This window comes from Myotis lucifugus, unplaced genomic scaffold (genome assembly GCF_000147115.1).
Source record: "Myotis lucifugus unplaced genomic scaffold, Myoluc2.0 scaffold_58, whole genome shotgun sequence".
Taxonomy (NCBI): domain Eukaryota; kingdom Metazoa; phylum Chordata; class Mammalia; order Chiroptera; family Vespertilionidae; genus Myotis; species Myotis lucifugus.
In genome coordinates this window covers 6,369,479-6,390,918 of record NW_005871106.1, presented here as the reverse complement: position 1 = coordinate 6,390,918, position 21,440 = coordinate 6,369,479, and the positions used below count along the sequence as shown (strand labels likewise).

General features: G+C 37.1%; 1 protein-coding gene across 1 annotated transcript in view; it reads left to right on the top strand.

Moving 5' to 3' along the window:
* SPIRE1 (spire type actin nucleation factor 1) overlaps nucleotides 1-21,440 on the top strand; it is an 85,361-nt gene that overhangs the window by 33,394 nt on the left and 30,527 nt on the right. Inside the window, exons 5-8 of the mRNA XM_023754266.1 lie at nucleotides 11,528-11,605; nucleotides 14,714-14,878; nucleotides 16,522-16,608; nucleotides 18,252-18,381. Of these exons, the coding sequence (XP_023610034.1) occupies nucleotides 11,528-11,605; nucleotides 14,714-14,878; nucleotides 16,522-16,608; nucleotides 18,252-18,381 (460 nt within the window). The remainder of the gene's footprint in view (nucleotides 1-11,527; nucleotides 11,606-14,713; nucleotides 14,879-16,521; nucleotides 16,609-18,251; nucleotides 18,382-21,440) is intronic.

Here is a 21,440-nt window from a genome sequence, read left to right as displayed (position 1 = left end):
GGATTGGGCCTAAGCTGGCAGTCAGACATCCCTCTGGCAGCCCGGGAGCCCTTGGGGGATGTCTACTTGCCAGCGGGGAGCAGGCCTAAGCTGCAGTTGGACATCCTTAGCGCTGCCGAGGAGGCGGGAGAGGCTCCCACCACCACCGCTGTACTGGCAGCCGTCAGCCTGGCTTGTGGCTGATCAGAGCTATCCCTGTGGGAGCGCAATGACCACCAGGGGGCAGCTCCTGCATTGAGCATCAGCCCCCTGGTGGTCAGTGTGTGCCTTAGTGATCAGTCATTCCCAGTCCTTCTGCTGTTAAGGTCAATTTGCATATTACCCTTTTATTATATAGGAGTGCCTGGCCAGCCTGGGTGAGGGGCTGATGGCAGTTTGCAGGCTGTCCAAGCCCCCCAGCGGGCACCCTCACCCCATGAGGGTGTGGCCAGCCTGGGTGAGGGGCTGATGGCTGTTTGCAGACTGACCACAGCCCCTTCAGGGTGGGGATCCCCGCTGGAGTGCTTGGCCAGCCTGGGTGAGGGGCTTATGGCTGTTTGCAGGCTTCCCACAGCCCCTTCAGGGTAGGGGTCCCCCCTGGGGTGCCTGGCCATCCTGGCTGAGGGGCTGAGGGCTGTTTGCAGGCTGGCCACAGCCCCTTCAGGGTGGGGGGTCCTACTGGGGTGCCTGGCCAGTCTGGGTTAGTGGCTGATGGCAGTTTACAGGCTGTCCAAGCCCCCCAGCGGGGACCCTCACCCCATGAGGGTGTGGCCAGCCTGGGTGAGGGACTGATGGCTGTTTACAGGCTGGCCAAGCCCCCCAGCGGGGACCCTCACCCCATGAGGGTATGGTCATCCTGGGTGAGGGGCTGATGGCTGTTTGCAGGCTGGCCACGGCCCCCAGCCACCCAAGCTCCCAGTGGAGGCTGGCTGGAAGCAGGTATCTGGGATTTATTTATCTTCTATAATTGAAACTTTGTTGCCATGAGCAGAGGCCACAGCCGGCTCAGGGCAGGTGGGAAGCTTGGCTTCCTCCATCGTCCGGGCAACCAAGCCTCCTGCTTGCTCCCGCTCCGTGGCTGCCGGCCGCCATCTTGGTTGGGTTAATTTACATATAGTTACTCTGATTGGCTGGTGGGCGTGGCTTGGGGCGTAGCGAAGGTACAGTCAATTAGCACCTTTGTCTTTTATTAGTGTAGATGGTTTTTTCTGCATAGATGAACCAGATGCTTCTTGAAATAAATGACTGTATTTTAAATTATTTTTATGTTAATGACTCTTAATGCAGTATGTGCACGTAGGAAATACCCTGCAAATGATTGCTAAGCTGAATATATATACACTATGTGTGTTTTTCCAGATATTTTTCTGTTTGAAAAAAGACAGTTTTGAAAGCATTTCTGACTATTAGATGCATTTTTGTCAAAATATTTCTGGGAAATCTGAGAACTTTTGTGGGGTATAGATGAGGTCTTTGAGTGTTCTTGCCATTTTAAAAAATTTACACATAGTCCTAACCGGTTTGGCTCAGTGGATAGAGCGTCAGTCTGCAGACTGAAAGGTCCCAGGTTTGATTCCAGCCAAGGGCATGTACCTTGGTTGCAGGCACATCCCCAGTAGGAGGTGTGCAGGAGGCAGCTGATCGATGTTTCTCTCTCATCGATGTTTCTAACTCTCTATCCCTCTCCAGCCAAACCGGTTACGGCAATAAAATAAATTTTTAAAATTTTACACATAAAATTCATTTAATAATGAGCCTTGAAAAGGCAAACTGTAAAATATGTGGAAATCCTGACACTTTAAGAACATTCTGTGCCATTTAATTAAGAGATTTTGTGCTGCATAAATTTCCCATCAACACTGAGGTTTTAGGAATAATCTTTCAGGGTCCAAATGGATTTCCTTTTCCTCTGCAATGTATGTGACTTTCTTAAAATTACAGAATATTTTTATACATGTTAGTTCATGTATGTATGTTAGCCATTTTAACCTTTTCTCAAGAGTACTGAATTCACACTGGTAATAAAATACTCTGTGTTAATTTGGTATTCTTTTAAAGACCTCTAAATACATATTTTAAGAATCAGACATTTTTTTATACCTGTTAGTTGGTGTATATCAATTGGAACTTTAAAAGTAATAACCTCTAATTCAGCAAGCTTACCTGATTATCAGTGATGTTTCAAAGTACTGTGTATGTGTGTATTTTTGTGTATATAAAATTAGTATAAAATCTTGGTATGAAGATAATGTTCCATTTGATAGGAAAAAGTAATTTAATTATATTAAATTTCTCATATGCTCCATTGACATTTTATTAAAATGTAAAACCCATAATTTATTTCCATGTGTTATAGTTGTTTTTATAAAGTAGTAATTACATTTACTACTAGACCTGGCTGCTTTACAAAGCACAAGGCTTTGTAGTTCATCATCTATTTAGAAAGCAAATTCATTATCATTCTAATCTCTTCTCATGATGTGATGATTTCCTTCTTAAACAATAGTTGAGATCCTTTAAGGTTATTCTCCTAATGATAGAGAAGAGTTGGATAGGCCTGCTGTTAGCTATGGCTCAAAAGCAATTTGATATTCTGAAAGTAAATACATATTACGGTGTCTCATAAGCAATTTGATATCCTTGTGTGTAAGTGTAGATGGAGGTACTATCTAAGCAATCCATTAGTGTGCATTGGGTTGTATGAAAGAAGAGACAGCCTGTGCCCTACTGCCAGTGCGCCACCCCAGCCCCAAACCCTACCAGCAATGTGGCTAGTGAGCACGTGGGGTGGAGAAGGGAGAGTGTAGCTTGACAGTTTCAAATGTAAATGTCTTTATTGGAAAAAAGGAAATTACAGTTATTTTAGTATTCTTTAATTCATTGCTGTCTAGGTAGTTTTTGATCATCAAAACTACCTGGTTTTGTTATTGTTAAATGAAATGATGAATTTCTCAAACTTTTAATACCTGCTGCTCTCCTGTATTACATTCCTACAGCTTTGAAGTGTCCCTGTTGCATATTCTAATTAATCCTCATGAACAGTCCTGTACTCTTACTTTGATATAGACCTCTGGGCAGGATTGGAAAGAAGTATGTGTGAGCCAGAGAATAAGATGTGGAGTTGGGGGGAGAAGAGGGTTCGTGTGTGTGAACATGTGCGGGTCAGTCTCTCTCTCTGTCTCACATACAATAAACAGGAATGGGACGGGAGGAGAGAAGGTATCATGTTAAGTGTAGGTATGACATAAAAGGAAATCTGAAATGGGAAAAGACAGATGTCATAGAAATGTCAAGCACTTAAAAATAATTTTACGACTAGGAAGTGAGTTGATTTTATTCCGTTATGTTCCTACATGATCTAACCATCATTGCCACCATGTTGAGAGTGTCTAGTGTGCTTGCCCCCACCCCAGTTTTCCAGTAAATTCATTGTTTCACATTCTACTATATTTACTACTTGATGTATCGGAGAAAACAACTTGATGTATCAGAGAAGAACACTGTTTAGAAGAATCTTTGTTTTGAAAGAAAACTTTTTTTCCCAAGTAAATAACTGTTTTCCCATTTATTTTATTTTATTTTTTAAAATATATTTTATTGACTTTTTACAGAGAGGAAGGGAGAGGGATAGAGAGTTAGAAACATCGATGTGAGAGAAACATCGATCAGCTGCCCCCTGCACACTCCCCACTGGGGATGTGCCCGCAACCAAGGTACATGCCCTTGACCGGAATTGAACCTGGGACCCATGAGTCTGCAGGCCAATGCTCTATCCACTGAGCCAAACCGGTTAGGGCTATTTTATATTTTAAATAGTTATATTAACACTGGTCATTTTTAAAAGCCCCTTTATTGTTGGTGAATCATATTCTTCCACTCATTCATGTGGCCTAAGTCAAATAGCCTTTGCTAAATTTCTTTTGCTAAATTTTTTTGTTTACTTATCTTTAAAAAAGAAGAAGGGGTAATAAAACATGTTAAGGTTCCTTCTAGTTACAGTGTCTACAGAAAGTATAGTTCATGTGACTGAATCTTTGTTCTATTTATTCAACAAGTTTTTCCTCACTTTTGTACAAATCTGGTTGTGTAGGCAAAATGTATACAGATAAACATTTTAACTGATAATGCCCAGTAAAATTTGCTATGAAATTATTATATTATGTTGTAAATTTGAGTTGGATTTTATAGGCAAGCAATTCAATGTTGTTAATATTGAGCTGTAGCACTCAATATTGACATTACTACTATATTGATGTCATTATAGACTAAAAATTCTGTATTTTAAAATCTAATGGTAAAAATCCCTGTAAAAGAAGCAATTCCTAATACAATACTATTACTCACAAATGAATAAACAATAAAAATAATTGAGCATAACATATCCTCATATAGTAATTGCAATAAGAACGCAATATTAGAAGGCATGCGAAATAGATTTTTAAACTCATAATTTTTGTTTTGACTTTTCATAATTCACATTTCAAATTTTCTGAAAAGTCTTTTTCCTCACTTCCCTTATATAGAAAATGCCTACTTATGCTGAAGATCTAACTCAAATGTTCACTCTTCTGAAATGCTTTTTTTTTTTAAAATATATTTTATTGATTTTTTTACAGAGAGGAAGGGAGAGGAATAGAGAGTTAGAAACATCGATCAGCTGCCTCCTGCACACACCCTACTGGGAATGTGCCCGCAACCAAGGTACATGCCCTTGACTGGAATCAAACCTGGGACCCTTCAGTCCGCAGGCCGATGCTCTATCCACTGAGCCAAACTGGTTAGGGCTGAAATGCTTTTTTTGATCATGTACTCAAAGTGAAGAAAACGTTATCTTCCCGTTTACTTCCTCGCATCATACATATAAACAAACAGAGCTAAGGTAGACTATTCCAAACATTTTGATCTTTGAGGGATAAGATGTCTAATATAGTTAAGCCATCTTGGATTTCTTCAGAGGCAGGCTCCACAGGTGTGGATTGTCATTTCTGATTATCTGATTATAATGATCTTTGATCTCCTCTCAAGTGTGACTGCACCTGTGGTGCTTAATTAGTTTCTTGTTGACATCTTAAATTCCTCCTATAAATTGTCTTCATTCACCTTTTAATTATAGTTTTTCATTGCTTTCTTCAAAGCTCAGCTGAAAGAACATCTCATCCTTATATATTTATCACACTCTTTAAAATCATGTTTCCCTATTTATTTCCTTCCTAATAGCCATCACAGTCTGTCGTTGTCTTGTTGCTCTCTTTTCTTACTCATTAATATCTTCCCCTGGAATATAATCTCATTGAGAGCAGAAACCTTTTTTCTCTTATTTACTGTATACCCCATTGTAATAGGGCCTTTGTAAATATTTGGTTGAATGAATTAGAGAATCTGTAGTTCAGATGTTGTAGATCCGATGTGTTACCACAAAACTCCTAACACTGTTGGCTATCTCCAGAATGCAGAACCTCCTTCATATTCTCAATGCTTGTACCTTTCTCATGCAGTGGTCTGGCATCTCTTGCCTGGGCTGTGGCAAAGCCTCTTAACCTTATGTCCCTTCTCACATAGTCTATCTTACAGTGTTACACCCCTGTGTAAAGACGTTGTTGGCTCCTTGATACTCGTAGGTGGAAAGTGTAATAAACCCCTTAGCATGACGTAGGAAACCATGTGCAATTGGGCCACAATCTGACCTCTCCAAGCTCTTCATTCACCACATATGCCTGTTCTGCTACCCTTCCTCCAGTCGCTGATCTCCTAGGGCCTCTGCAACTACCCGAAATGTCCTTTTCTTCTCTTCTCTTGCTTAGAAAATGCCTACTTATTCTGCAGACCTAACTCAAATGTCCACTCTCCTGAAATGTTTTTTTTTCCTGATTGCAGTTAATTTCTTTTTTATTGATTGATTGATTGATTGATTAAGTTATTATATATGTGTCCTTATTCCCACATTACCCCCTGCAGTTAATTTCTTTATTCTCTGTGTTCATTGATAGAACATTTTCCTCTGGCTTCTATCAGTTATCACATTGTATTGTAATCAGTGTTTACATCTATCTATCTGCTCACTAGATTGAGAACCTAAGAGCAGTGACCATGTTTATATTGCCAAGCCTGTCATAGAATTAGGCATCCTAGGACAGAATCTCTTGTGCTCTTTTTAGGTATGTTTCCCTTGCTGCCTCCTCAGCTTAGGACAACACGAGGGCCATTCATCAGTGAGATGGGGTGTGTGTTTTAACCTAGTAAATATCACGTTTTGGTTCTCGCGTTGTATGTTCCTAAACGTTTAGCATATTAACATTCGAGAACAAATAGAGCAGAATAGAATCAGCCTTAAGTTCCTTATAGCCAACCCCTACAACATTTATCCTGCTGTTCAAAGTGGGAACCTGAGGAGTAGGGCGTTGAGATTGAATACTACTCAATTTTTAAAATTTCTAAAACGTTTCCACTTTAAGAAAATATATGTACTTCTGAGGGAAAAAAGATCCAAAGCCCCCAGCAACAGCTCTGAGCTCAGATAATATATTCACTTAAACAGTTATAAATCCCTGAGTATGTCTTATTTGTTGCTTATGTGAACACTTTCTCATGATATTCCTATTAATTAGGTAGACTTGCCCTTTTCCTCCCATCATTTTGAAAGTATTACAGATGTCCCCTTTGTGGGGGGGTTTTCCCATTGACCCCCTCCACTCTGCATGCCTCCCATCATTTTGTAGATAGGAAACTGAAGCACAGTTTAACAGCCTGTAATAAATTAGCTGTCCCTGGTGATAAAAAGAATTGGGATTAACACTACTTTTTAATGTTTTAGAAATAGTGACCAACAACAAAAATGGATCTTGAGAAAAGAAGTCAGGATGTGAAGGGAGGTATCTATAAACCTCAATATGGAAGAAACTGTCAAGGAACTGGGGAATTTTGGTGAAGAATTGTGAGAACATAATAGCCATATTTAGCTGTAGCATATACACGTGAGTGAAGAAGCACTAGATTTCAAAAGAACTAGGATCAGTTGGCAAAATTCATTAATTCATACTACAGTTAATTAGTGTGTCTCCTACATGACACATGCTACTACAACTAATAATAGCTAATATTTATTCTATACTTTGTGTGAAATACTATTCTAAGACTTTTTATGTGCATGAATTTATGTGGTTCTCACAACAAGCTGTGCATTGTGCTATTATTATTTCCATTTTCATTGGGGACATAGTGGTGAACAAGATACTCGAGTAGGAATGACAGTGTAGGAGCAGCATTCCAGCAGTGTGAGGAGGGGCGCCGCCAGCATCTAACCAGGGAATGAAACATTTTGTTTCCTCTACCAATACACATAACTACAGCTGTTTAAAAGTAGCATTTTGCTGAGGGCTTGATTTTCTAAATGTTTAAATGATCCTCACATCTCATTCGTCAAATTCTTCTGAATGGTTAAGCTTACCCTAAATTTAATAAAATCCTATTGTGCGAGGATGATTTCTAGATGCCCAGATTGGAGCCAATTTATCTTTATCTGCTCGTCTTTGATCAGATATTGAAATTATGAGGTAAGAAGATGAATTAGAAATACTCATGGTTTATTATGAATTTTCAAAAGATTATATGTGTATATTTTATACTATATAATCACACTACAGTGACACTTTATTAAATGATTTACATATATTATTTCAATTTGTGCTATACAAGAATCATAATTTCATGATGCAGTTCTTGAGCTCAGTTTATCTTTAATGCTAAAGTATTTTACTTCAAAAATATTTTACTTCAAAGGGAATATTATATGTAGGAATATAAAAAGAAATTTTATATACAGAGAGTATCTTCTGTTAGGAGAAAAAACAATGTAATTTCTTTGAAAGTATATTAACATATTTTAACTGAGTAAAAAAACTTGGTTCATGGAATTATTGAAATACTCCTTTTTACACATTTAAAAGTTTCTGAACTTTGCATAGGGGAATACCACTAAATGACAAATAGTTAACAATATGGAGGAAAATAGTGATCATTAAAATGCTGTTATTGCCGAAACCGGTTTGGCTCAGTGGATAGAGCATCGGCTTGCGGACTGAAGGGTCCCGGGTTCGATTCCGGTCAAGGGCATGTACCTGGGTTGCGGGCACATCCCCAGTGGGAGATGTGCAGGAGGCAGCTGATCGATGTTTCTCTCTCATCGATGTTTCTAACTCTCTATCTCTCTCCCTTCCTCTCTGTAAAAAATCAATAAAATATATTTTTTAAAAAAATGCTGTTATTAAAATACTAGAGGCCCGGTGCATGGATTCATGCACTGGTGGGGGTCCCTCAGCCTGGCCTGTGGTCTCTCGCAATCTGGGATCCCTTGGGGGATGTCGGAATGCCAGTTTCGGCCCTGCCCCCGCAGGCCAGGCCGAGGGACCCCACTGGTGCACAAATCTGTGCACCGGGCCTCTAGTATGCATGTTTCTATGTTTCCATGCCTGTGTGTTGAGTGTCTACCCCCTGGTGGTCAGTACGCATCATAGCTAATGTTCGAATGGTTAGGCTTTTATAGATAGATAGATAGATAGATAGATAGATAGATAGATAGATAGATTATTTTTTATACGTGAATATATTTGTAAGGGTAGTTTAATTTAAGAAGAGACATGTGAATTAAAATTACTCTCTGAGCATTTGATATACTTGTAATTTACAGAGTAGATTTAATTTCTTTATTTTTAACATGCCAGGAACTGAAAATGTTGGCATGGAGCAGTTCTAATTGCTGTCTTGAGACTGGTTATGTTAGAAATGGGAAGAGTTAATTGCCATGTGGGTGCTCTCAGAACTTTCTCACCGTATTCTAAGCACAGGTTGGCATCTGTTATTACATTTGTGCAAGCAAAAAAACATTTATTCAGACGCTAAAATATCATTGACAGAAGCTTATTTCTAAAATTAGAAAAATCTGTAATTTTATTTCAAATATCTCATTGTTTTTGCTGCTAACAAGAAAAACGTGAGATTTTTAGTTGCACATTGGTTGTAGCTTGTTCAATTATAGTAGTTACAGATTCTTAACTGTATTATATTGATTTATTGCTGAATCTGAATTTTATTTCATAAAGAAGCTAGAGAGAGATCTTATTTGGTAAAAAGAATGCAATGTTTTTGTGATGGAGTAAAAGTGTTCACAATCAAATCCTCATAGATATTCATTGGCTTATAAAGTTAATACCTACTATATGTTTACCATGAGCTAGGCTGCATGCTGTATTTCTCCTGTATTATTTTATGTAATATTAACAGAATGCTAAAGGTATACCTGCATTTTACAGATGAAAACATCAAACTGAGGGTTAGAGCAGTTTAATAATTTGTTCAAAGTCACACAGCTAGGAAGTATCTGAGTTACAATTTATGCTACTTTATTTTCAGAAAAATAAACATGAAAATCTTGGACCATTCATTGAAAGTATCTTCTGTGTTATAAAGAATAGATAGTGTTTCTTAGCAGAGAGTTAGAGATTTTATCACTGCACAAGTAAAGGTGGAGATGTGTAAAGGCACAACAGTGAGACCATCCTGACTACATTTAGTCAGGAATATGTTGGAGAATAGTAAAAAGTAAGGTTGGATGGAAGAGAAGCCATATGTTTCTTGTACTATTCCACCAGAGTACCCCAAAGACAAAGAAGAATGAATTCATATTTCTGGACTAAGAGGACATATGAAATCATAACTGTTTCTATTGCAAGGGACAGTCCTCTCAAATTAGCATGGGTGGAGTGGGCCGGGTTTATTGGCTCCCATCAGTGGGAAGTTTAAAGGTACCGTTAGCTTAGGCAGAGCTGGATCCAGTACCTCAAACCCTGTGATCAGGGCTGGCTCTCTTTCTCTATCCCCGGACAGGCCCTCAGGTAAAGGCAGGTAAGATGACAATGTGCTGCCCAAATCTCCTATGTTCTCAGTTCAGTAACTACAGCAGAAAGTCTTTTCTGTTAACTGGGGCAGAAAAGTATTGGAGGAAGATAAGGAGTTATGTGCCCACTCAGGAACCAGTCACTGTGACTTGGGAGATGGTGACAAGATGCTAAGCATGGGCTCAGCCCTACTCAACCTGTAGGGGATGCATGCCCTACCGAGAGAAGGATCTTTATGAAAGGAAGGGAGGGAAAGGGTTTCTAGACAAAAGCAATGGATGCCCACTGACATATGAGTAGTATATATCCTATAGTTCAGAGGAGAATTAGGGTATGCATGTTTTGGAAGTTCCTTTTCCCCAGAGGATGTAAATGCAAGGTTCTGCTATGTTTAATTGATTATATTTTAAACACAACACTGTGAGGTAGATGGTGGTATCTTCCTTTTAAAGGTGGGGAACAGAAGGTCCCGGAATCGAACCTGGGACCTTCCAGTTCGCAAATTATTGAGTCACTGGGCCGTGACTCAGGAGTGGCAAGTGTCTTATTATATAGTCCCAAGCAGGAAACCTGACTTCTTTTTAAAAATAATTATGGAAACACATTCTGAAACAACCAAATATACTTTTTTTCTCCTAATTTCTTTCCTAGGGAGAGAGGAGATAATGCATTATTTATACCACCTTTTCCTCAGAGTAATTTTATTCTTTCTGTATTAATACTCCTGGGCATTATTAAGTACAAAAAAGCAGATGGTGTTATTATCATTTTGCAGATGGTTAATCTGAGGTGTTGAAAAACTAAAAATAAATGGTTTAGAAATATTTTATATTAAGTATTCATTATTTGTATATAAAACAAATTAGGTTTCATACAATTCATTTAAACTTAGTCCAAATGCAATTAGGCAAATATGCTTAGCAAAATATATTAGAGTTGAATTATTGTGAGTAGGAATGTTATAACACAAAATTGTAATTAATATGTGAATATATATTTTACCTATCAAGATTTTTTTATTGCGGATGTTGAATTAATGCAATTTCAAAGGGTACAAACTTCCAGTTATAAGATGAATAAGTTCTGGGGATCTAATGTATAGCCTGGTAACTATAGTTAACAATATTATATTACATACTTGAAAGCTTCAAAGAGAGTAGATCTTAAATGTTCTCACCATTTAAAAAAAGATAATTATGTGAGGAGATGGAAGTGGAACTAACCTTATTGTGATAGCCATTTTGCAATATATATATGTATCAAATTAAAAATAAAGACATTTTGTATATTGAAATGTATTTATTAAATTATTTGAGTATCAAAAGTGGCAGTGCTTATATTAGCTTCTGAGAACAGAAATCTGAGTCATGGAGTCTAGAGGAAGGCACAAACAAATGTAAAATTAGTGTTGATAAGAACCATAGAGGAAAGGTTTATGGTGCCACAAAGTTGTATGGCAGGAAGGTTTGGCTTGTTCAAGGAGGAAGGGAAGGTTTCCCTGAAGAATTGGTGATTCTGTTGAACCTGACACTACCTGTATTATCTGCTTCAATAACCGTTTTGTGTATATTTTATCTGAAGGTATCCATTAGAAATTTTAAGTTGAGAAGGTAGCTAAATGAAATTTTTATGCCAAATATTTTTATTTCAACTGGTAGAATCTTAAGAAGATTCAAGAAATGGAGAAGAGCAATGAATCAAACACAGAACTGGAGGAGCTGAAAAACGCTGACTGGGTAAGAGCTGGGCAGAATCCCTGTTCTGTTTAGTGTTAGAGAAGAAATAACTGGTTGTTAAGGACTGTAGTATGAATTGATGTTACATGAATTTGAATACCTAGTCTTTCATTTGAGGAAATATCTATTTCCCATTTAATAAAACTATCTGATTTCATTAGAATCACCCCAATGTCTCTGGGAGTTTCAGTGTTTTAAAATATTGATCTTTCTGATTATATTAATACTTTAGCATAATCTTATATGTAAGTCAAAGTTTATGCTCTGTTTCAGGATAAGGTATGAAATATAGTGTAGTATATTCAATTATTCCCTGGGGATGCAGAATGAATAATATGGGGACTCTGCTTTCATAAAACAGAAGACAGAGTTCTAGAGCAGATGATGGTGGTGTATTCATGTGACACATTTGAGTGTCTACTGTTTTTCCAGCCTGGTACTAGCTCCCTGAATCCCTGTCCTCATAGATGACTTAAAGTCGGGCAGGCATGACGGCCCATGGGGACAGGACAGTGAATGTCACAGAGTTAGACAGGTATGTTCAGGTGGCAATGGGAAAACACATTTTAGGATTCTGACTTTTCAGGTTAAGTACACTGGATAAGTAATGACATTATTAAATGAGAAAGTAGGAAAAGATGCAGATTTGGGAGATATGAACAACTTGCTTTTGGACATATTAGAGTTGCTTTCTAATTACCTAGAAAGATTAGAATGAAATGAGGAATAGAATGAAGGAGAATCAGAATTTTTTTATGGCTGACTCTAAACATCTCAGGATATTCCTAGTGGAATAAGGGGGAAGTAATAAAATCTCTGGGAATATATACAGTGACAGTTGTGCATTATGTTGTATAATAACCATGACTTTAATTCTGAAAAGTAATTTGTAAAATTTTTGCCAAACAATAATACATAAAGAACTGGCTATATAAAACAAGGCTGTTTTAATCCTTTCATAAATTATAGCAAAAGTTATGTGAGTGATCATCCCCTAATTTACCTATTTTGAGAATTCCAAGTTTCATATGTCAGGTTTTCTTAAAGCCTGAGGAGGTCAGAGAAGACCTCTCATATTTTTAAAAGATGAGATAGATTGAACTAGATCTTAAAGGAATAAGTAAGAAAAGTAGAGAAGTTGGGACAAGAGAAAGCTAACTATTTTAGGGACGTATTAGAATATCTTTAATGGCAGAATCTAAACTATTTTTTTAAAAAGGAATATTTTAGAAGATGTTCTAATGGGTATACCTCAATATTAAGTGCCTCAAATTCTTTTTGGAATAAGAAATGGTATACATTTTTTAAAAAATATATTTTATTGATTTTTTACAGATTTGAGACATTTAATTAGAGTTATCTATATAGACAATTCTTATAAATTATACCACTTGATGTTAAAATACACTGAGTGGCCAGATTATTATGACCACCCCATCAGTACTTCATTGACACTTCCAAAAATACTGAATATTGAAAACTTCCTAAGCAAATGCTCTATCCACTGAGCCAAACCGGTTTCGGCTTGTTTTTGTTTTTTAATCACAAATTGTTTTGGGGGACATTTTTGAGACATTTAATTAGAGTTATCTTTATAGACAATTCTTATAAATTATACCACTTGATGTTAAAATACACTGAGTGGCCAGATTATTATGACCAGCCAGATTATTATGACCACCCCATCAGTACTTCATTGACATTCCAAAAATACTGAATATTGTAAACTTCCTAAGCAAATACTCTCAAGGTTTTATTATTATTATTTGCATAACTAATTCACTTCATTGTACTAATGGGGTGGTCATAATAATCTGGCCGGTCATAATGATCTGGCCACTCAGTGTATATTTAAGTAGCTATTTGAGATACTAAGTTTAACAAACTACAGTTAAATATCATATTGATATTTTTTTTATTGACTTCAGAGAGGAAGGAAGAGGGAGAGAGAGATAGAAACATCCACGATGAGAGAGAATCGTGGATCGGCTGCCTCCTGCAAGTCCCCCACTGGGGATCGAGCCCACAACCCGGGCATGTGCCCTTGACCGGAATCGAACCTGGGACCTTCCAGTTCGCAGGCCGACGCTCTAGCCACTGAGCAAAACCGGCTAGGGCTTGATTTATTTTTCAATGAAGTAGAGACTATGACACCGTTAGCTTATAAAGCGGGAAAACAAAAGGGTTAAATTATAATACACATATTGAATATGTTTTACATTACTATAAGTACTTCATATATATCTCAATCTTTTGAAAGATAGACAAAGCAACTTGCTATTTGTAGATAAAACTGATATTAAATAATTTGTGCAAAGATAACATAAAAATTGTCATTTTTATGCATTTTCTATGTACAGAACACATATTCTATATAGAGAACATCTCTGATCTGCTCAACAAGTTATGAAGTACCATTTTCTTTTAGTGATAAGGAAGCCAGGGTTCAGAAAGATGAAGCAGCTGCCTGGATGTCCAATAGCTAATAGGTGGTTGTATAAGTTTCTTATGGTCACTATAATGCCATGTAACCAAGCACTACAAAATCACTGTGGCATTAGGCATTAATATTAATTTAGCTCATGAGTTTGCAGATCAATTGTAGTAACTCCACTCTATGTGTGTCTCATCCTTCTGCTAGGTGGTCATTCCAGTGGGCATCATGTCAATCCAGGCATGTTGTCCTTATGGCGATAATAGACGTGCGAATGACAGCCCATTGTGCATTTGCTTTTGAAGCCTTTAGTCACGTCATATCCATTACTATTCCAATGGCCAACCAAATCATATATCAAGGTGTGAGAAGTACAGTCTTCCTCTTTAGTGAGCAAAGCTACATAACAGTGTAGACACAGGAGGCCTGAAGAACTGAGACCATTAATGTCTACCAAAGTGGATGGGTTTAGGATTTATACCCAGGTGTCTCAGCAGTTATAGCTTGTGGATTCTCTACTGGGCTTTCTACTTACTTTTTAGTAGCCTAAAATTTAATTTTAAAATTGTTTTTGTTTGTAATCCAAGATCTTCATTTTTTCTGTGTGACTGTAGCTATTTATAGGAAACTAATAAATTCATTCATTGATGTCTCTCTACCATTGGTACTTTCAGGCTCGATTCTGGGTACAGGTGATGAGGGATTTGCGGAATGGAGTAAAACTTAAAAAGGTCCAAGAGCGGCAGTACAACCCTTTGCCCATTGAATATCAACTCACCCCTTATGAGATGCTAATGGATGACATTAGATCCAAAAGATACACTTTGCGAAAAGTGATGGTAAGTAACAAAGAAAACTATTAATGGATTCAAATGGGTATTCAGTAATCTTATTTGTTGAAAATGTTCTTTTCAATGTTATACTTTAAAAATATTTTTTTCTCATAAAAGTAATACATGATCATTATAGAAGATTTGGAAAATATAAAAAAGCTCAAAGAAAAAAATTAAAAATATGTAATTCCACAATCCAGAGAGAAATTTTGCTAACATGCTGGTGTATAACCTTCAATTTTTTTCTATACATTTTATTTGGACAATATGGATTAACATTGGAATCTTTGTTTTGTAACCTGTTATTTTCACTTAACATATGAGCATTTTCTCATGTCATTGTTTATTCAACATCATTTCTAAATGACTGCATCTTTTCCAGCTTATGGCTATACCAGAGTTCATTAAACTAATCAACTTATATCCAGTTATCAACATCCTGTTTTGTGTTACCTTGTATATAAATCTTTTTGAATAGCTACAATTAAATCTTTGAATTAAGTTCTTAGGAGTTAAATCATTATATAACTCAATCACCCAATAAATCTAGTACCCATCTGACACATACATAGTTATTACAGTATTATTGATTATATTCCCTATGTGGTACTTTACATCCCTGTGACTGTTCTGAAACTGCCGATTTGTGCTTCTTATTACAGTGTTATTGATTATATTTTCTATTGGTACTTTACATCCCTGTGACTATTCTGTAACTGCCAATTTGTACTTCTTAATACCTTCACCTTTTCACCCATCCCCCCCCCCCCAGCTCCCTCCCATCTCGAAACCGTCAAACTGTTCTCTGTATCTGTGAGTCTATTTCTGTTCTTCTTGTTCATTTATTTTGTTTTTTAGATCTATTTCGTCTGGTATAAGTATTGCTACCACAGCTTCCTTTTTGTTTTGTTTTTTATTTGAAGTGAGTCTTTTGTAGTCAGCACTTGGCCACCGTATATCTTTTAGAGTACATAATTCATTTGCATTTAAAGTAATTATTGCTAGACATGTACCATTTTATGATTTGTATTTTTGATCCTTTATTTTCTTCTTTTACTTCTTAAAGAAGACCCAGGGATTATGCATATATGCATATAATTCTTTGGTTAATCTTTTTCCACACATCCACCCACCACTGTCTTCCCTCTGAAATTCATCAGTTTCTTCCATGCTTCTATGTCTCTGGATATATTTTCTTCGTGAATTTATTTTTGTTCATTAGATTCCACATATGAGTGAGATCATGTGATACTTGTTTCTCTGATTAAGATTGTCATTTTTTTATTTGACAATCTAAGACAGCGGTTCTCAACCTGTGGGTCGCGACCCCTTTGGCGGTTGAACGACCCTTTCACAGGGGTCGCCTAAGACCATCCTGCATATCAGATATTTACATTATGATTCATAACAGTAGCAACATTACAGTTATGAAGTAGCAACGAAAATAATTTTATGGTTGGGGGTCACAACATGAGGAACTGTATTTAAAGGGCCAGAAGGTTGAGAACCATTGATCTAAGAGAAAAGAGGTCAGTGCCCCTGACTAAATAGTCAGGTATTGCTTGTTTTAAAAATTCTTGTGGCACACTGTTGAAAATCACTGCTATAATCAGATGAATCTTCTACTTTCTGTCTTTTTTTTTTTTCAGGTGAATGGTGATATTCCTCCTCGGTTAAAAAAAAGTGCTCATGAAATCATTCTCGACTTCATCAGATCAAGACCTCCTTTAAATCCAGTATGTAATTTGACTTATTCCTCTTGATTGGCATTCACAGAATGAATTATTCTCCTATAGGGTGTGATCTCTAGAACTCAGCTCTTAAAGTGGTTAGTTTTTACATTGAGCTTTTATTCTCAGAACTAGAGGCCTGGTGTACAAAATTCGTGCACAGGTAAGGTCCCTAGGCCTGGCCTGCGATCAGGGCCGATTGGGGCCTTCCTTCGATCCACGCCGCCTCCTGGTGGTCAGCGCACGTCATAGCAAGCGATCAAACTCCCAGTCTAACTCCCAAGGGAACACTTTGCATATTAGCCTTTTATATATATAGAAGATAGATGGTAACTCCCAACTATAGATTTACATTTAAGTCACAGGAAAACTCTTAACTTGTTTAATACAAGGCTATCTTAGGATGTTTCAATTCAAAACAACCTGGGTTATAGTGCAAAATCTGAACAAAAACTTCCTAGAATAATGGCTAAATATAATATCAAATTGTTCCTGGTGTGGATTGCCTACCCTTCCAGTTTACTTCATAGTGCTAATAACCTCTTTGATTAAATTGTCATTTCCATACTATTTTGCAGTAAATTCACCCTTCTGTACATCTACTTTTATATTATCTTCCTCTGTTAACACTTCTTTTTAGTGACCATGGAATCAGAATATTTTAATCTGGATGAGCATTGGTTTGTGCTTCCTTTGTTCCTCACTTCTCCCCTTGGCTCAATACCAGTGCTCACCAAAGCCTCTTAACCCTTGTACATTCATTAACCTGAAAGGGAATGTACACAGGGTCTAAAGCATAATTAATGATCCCTCTTATAAATCTTTTTAAAAGAAGGGGAAGAGGCCACCTAGGAAATAATTTTAAGAATGCAGGTCATGGGAGAGAAGAGAGAGCATGGTGTCAAATAAACCTGGATTTACACACTAGCTCCAAGATTTAGCAGCCATCTGTCTCTGAGCAAGTTAATCAGCCTCCCGGAGCCTTTATTTATACAACTATAGAATAAAGATAATAATAATCTGAGAAGGTTGTGGTGACTTGAAAATATTCTTTTCAAAAACAATAATAGTATTAAAGTATAGCTTGCATTTCAGTTAATTGCCTCTCATGCTTGCATATAGGGAACATAATTTTAACTTTAACAAAATTTTCTCTTTTTTAAATATATATGTGTGTGTGTGTGTGTGTGTGTGTGTGTGTGTGTGTGTATATATATATATATATATATATATTGATTTCAGAGAGGGAGGGAGAGGGAGAGAGAAAGAGAAACATCAGTGATGAGAGAGAATCATTGATCAGCTGCCTCCTGTCCACCCCCCGCCACTGGGGATTGAGCTCACAACCCCAGCATGTGCCCTGACTTGGATTGAACTGTGACCTCCTGGTTCATACGTTGACACTCAACCACTGAGCCACAGTTGTCTCTTTAAAATTAGTTAAGCACGTACGACTAAATCACTGTGAAATTCAGAAATCTCCCTATTGCTTTAGAAATCTTGATAATGACTCTAAATAGTTTTTTATCAAGCAATGTGTCAATCCATAAAATATCATTTCATAACATTATACTGTATGAATGGACTTAAGTAAAAACTATATAAGGACAACTACTTAAAGTCTCCAACCATTATGTGTTTTTTTCAAGGCCTCAGCCAGAAAACTAAAACCCACTCCACCACGGCCACGGAGCCTCCATGAAAGAATACTAGAAGAAATCAAAGCAGAAAGAAAGCTGCGGCCTGTCTCCCCAGAAGAGATTAGACGTAGCAGATTAGGTGAGTCACTGCTTTCCACACTCCTGGTCTAGTCACACCCACTTGAAAAAGTGTCTTTATATAGTCAGCTTAGTGGAACTAACGGTACAAGAATAAGAAATTCTTTCCCTACATCATCCTGAACTGGCAGGGTGGATGGAGCTCTGCCAATCTCTAGACCAGCGGTTCTCAACCTGTGGGTCGCGACCCCTTTGGCGGTCGAACGACCCTTTCAGAGGGGTCGCCTAAGACCATCCTGCATATCAGATATTTACATTACGATTCATAACAGTAGCAACATTACAGTTATGAAGTAGCAACGAAAATAATTTTATGGTTGGGTCACAACATGAGGAACTGTATTTAAAGGGCCAGAAGGTTGAGAACCACTGCTCTAGACTGGTTTTAGGAGAGTGTCTTTACCTCTCTGAGTGTCTATTTCTTTGTCAATAGAAGGGCCATAAAAATTCCTCTACACCTGCCTTATGGCTTTTTTGGAAGAATTAAATAAGATTGTGGTAAAATACTTTATATTGTGACACATATACAAAGATATGTTTTAGAATAAAGATAATGGTGTTACTTCAAGTTTCTATTGTCTTGATTATGGGTTTAAAGATATGGTATTAGGTGATAAAAGCATCAATTACTATCTGATATCACTTAACTTATTCTCAAAGTTCCTTTATATTTAGTAAATTTAATGTGTTTAATGTATACTATGAGCACACATTGATTTTGATTTATAGATAGATCATTGTAAACATTTTGTTTATACAGCTCTTTTCCAATTTAAGGTGTCCAAAGAATTCAGAGAAACTTCTGTTAGGAAATAGATTATAACGGCACCTGAACAGGAAGGGAATCAGTTCCGTGACACCACCCTCTCCTAGTTTCCCCTCTGATTTCTTTTTCTGCTTCTTTGAGACTCTTCTTGATTCTTTAAGTTTCTATCTTGGGCTCACTTCTTCCTGTTCAGCCATGCCCTTTTCCATAGTTTTTGTTTCTGGCTATCTTCCAGCCCCGAATCTATAGCACAGATTTCTCTAAAAGTTCAAACTCATGCATCCATCTGTCTGCTAGATAGAGCCTCCTTATATCCTACAAGCAAGACAAGCCCAACAAGTCCACAAGTAAACTCATCTGCTTTCTACCCAAACTATCTCCTCCTGTTTCCCCATCTCAGTGTGCCTAACACAAACTTCAGCATCATCTCTGATTCTTAACAGCCAAGCCCTGTTGATTTTACTTCTGGAACTTTCTAGGCTTCCACTCAATAGCCACTGTCTTAACCTAAGTTGTCATCTTCTCTGGTCTATTTATTGCATCAGTTCTGATTACTCTCCCTAGTCCAGCTCGGAACTCTACAGTCACTCCATATTGATGTTCTTTGACTCTCAGCCCTTCTGTTACATTGTGACCTTCATCATGGCAGGACCCATGTCTGTCTTGTTCATTATTGTGACCCCAGTCCCTAGTATAGGGACTTGGCTGTAAAAAGAACTCCCATAGGTGTTGAAATTTTTAAATGTACCTTACAATTACTAAACTACAAATAAAAGTTATGTCAATTTATCCCTGTCTAATTTTTATGGCAGCAAGTGTTATCTCTTAAAAATTATGTTTAGCCCAGCCAGCATGGCTCAGTGGTTGAGCATCGACTGGTCAGGGTTTGATTCCTGTCAGGGCACATGCCTGGGCTGGACCCCCAGTGTGGGGTTTTCAGGAGGCAGCGATCAATGACTCTCTCTCATTGATATTTCTGTCTCCTTTACCAGTTCTCTCTGATATCAATAAAAATACTTTTAAATGATGTTTATAGCATGCAAAGTGACAAATCCATATGAGCATTTACATAATAATGAGCCAAAACATATAAACCATGTGAACCAAGAGTTCTTATCCTGGGATCCTTAACTGGGCCTGAGGAGGGTCTGTGAATCCCCTGAAATGTTTTAAAAATGTATTCATATTTCACAGACTATATGTATATGCATTTTTTTTTAGAACAGAGAGTTAGAACCACTATGGAAAAATAAGGAAATTAATTATAGGATAATTGTTTTAAACTAGATTTTTTAAAATTTACTACACCTTGAAAAGGAATAATGGAGGTAATACAAACGATTTCAACAAAACTATAGAGTAAAACAAATAGTTTGCCATGAGAAAGTAAGCTTTATGATTTACAGGAGTAAAGATTAACTGGGTTTGGGATTATAAACTTTAATGGCAGTACCAATAGAATAGAGAAAGGAACAAGACAAGCATAATGTAGTTGTATTACTTGGATGGTATGTGGCATTGAGTCTCTTTTTCTCTTTTTCCAATACTGTTTTGAACCTTTATTTTCTATTAAACATTGTGCCAGCTGTTGGGGGACACAGATGAATAAGGCATCATCCCTGCCTGCAAATGCTTACAGAAGAGTGACTCTGGAGTGTCCTGCATGTTCACGTTGCAAGAGATATACATGAGTGCTAATAGCAGCCAGTGAGAGGGCGTTGAGTGAGGTCATTTGAAGGAGTTTAAGGAAGAAACTAGCAATCTTTATAGGCATCAAGGGGACACTCTTAAATTGCATGGAATGTCATCACAAACACTTGTCACACACATATTCTCCTGTTTCATTTTAAACAAATTAGATGCTAACTAATAGAAGCCCTATTTTACAATAATTAAATATCAGTTTTTGTTGATTATATCTTATCTTATTTTAACCTTATTACTTGGTATTTCACAACAACCAGAGTTGAGCTATTATAGACCTAATGTTCTAGTCTCTTCTGACCACAAAAGCACCTGTATCCCTGAGCCTAGGTCATAGAATATACAGTCCTGGTAAGAATTTTGGGCTGTAGTGAAAATAGATAATTCTGACTATCATGAATACCCAAATCCATCAAATCTTTGTATAACCTTTTTAAAAACAGTTTTATTAAGATAAATTTACCTATCATAAAGTTCATCCTCTTTAAGTTATAAAATTCAATGGGTTTTAGTATGTTATAAAAATTTAAAAACAAAGTATTCAATAGGAAATAAATAAGTTTATTCTTTTTTTTAAAATATATTTTATT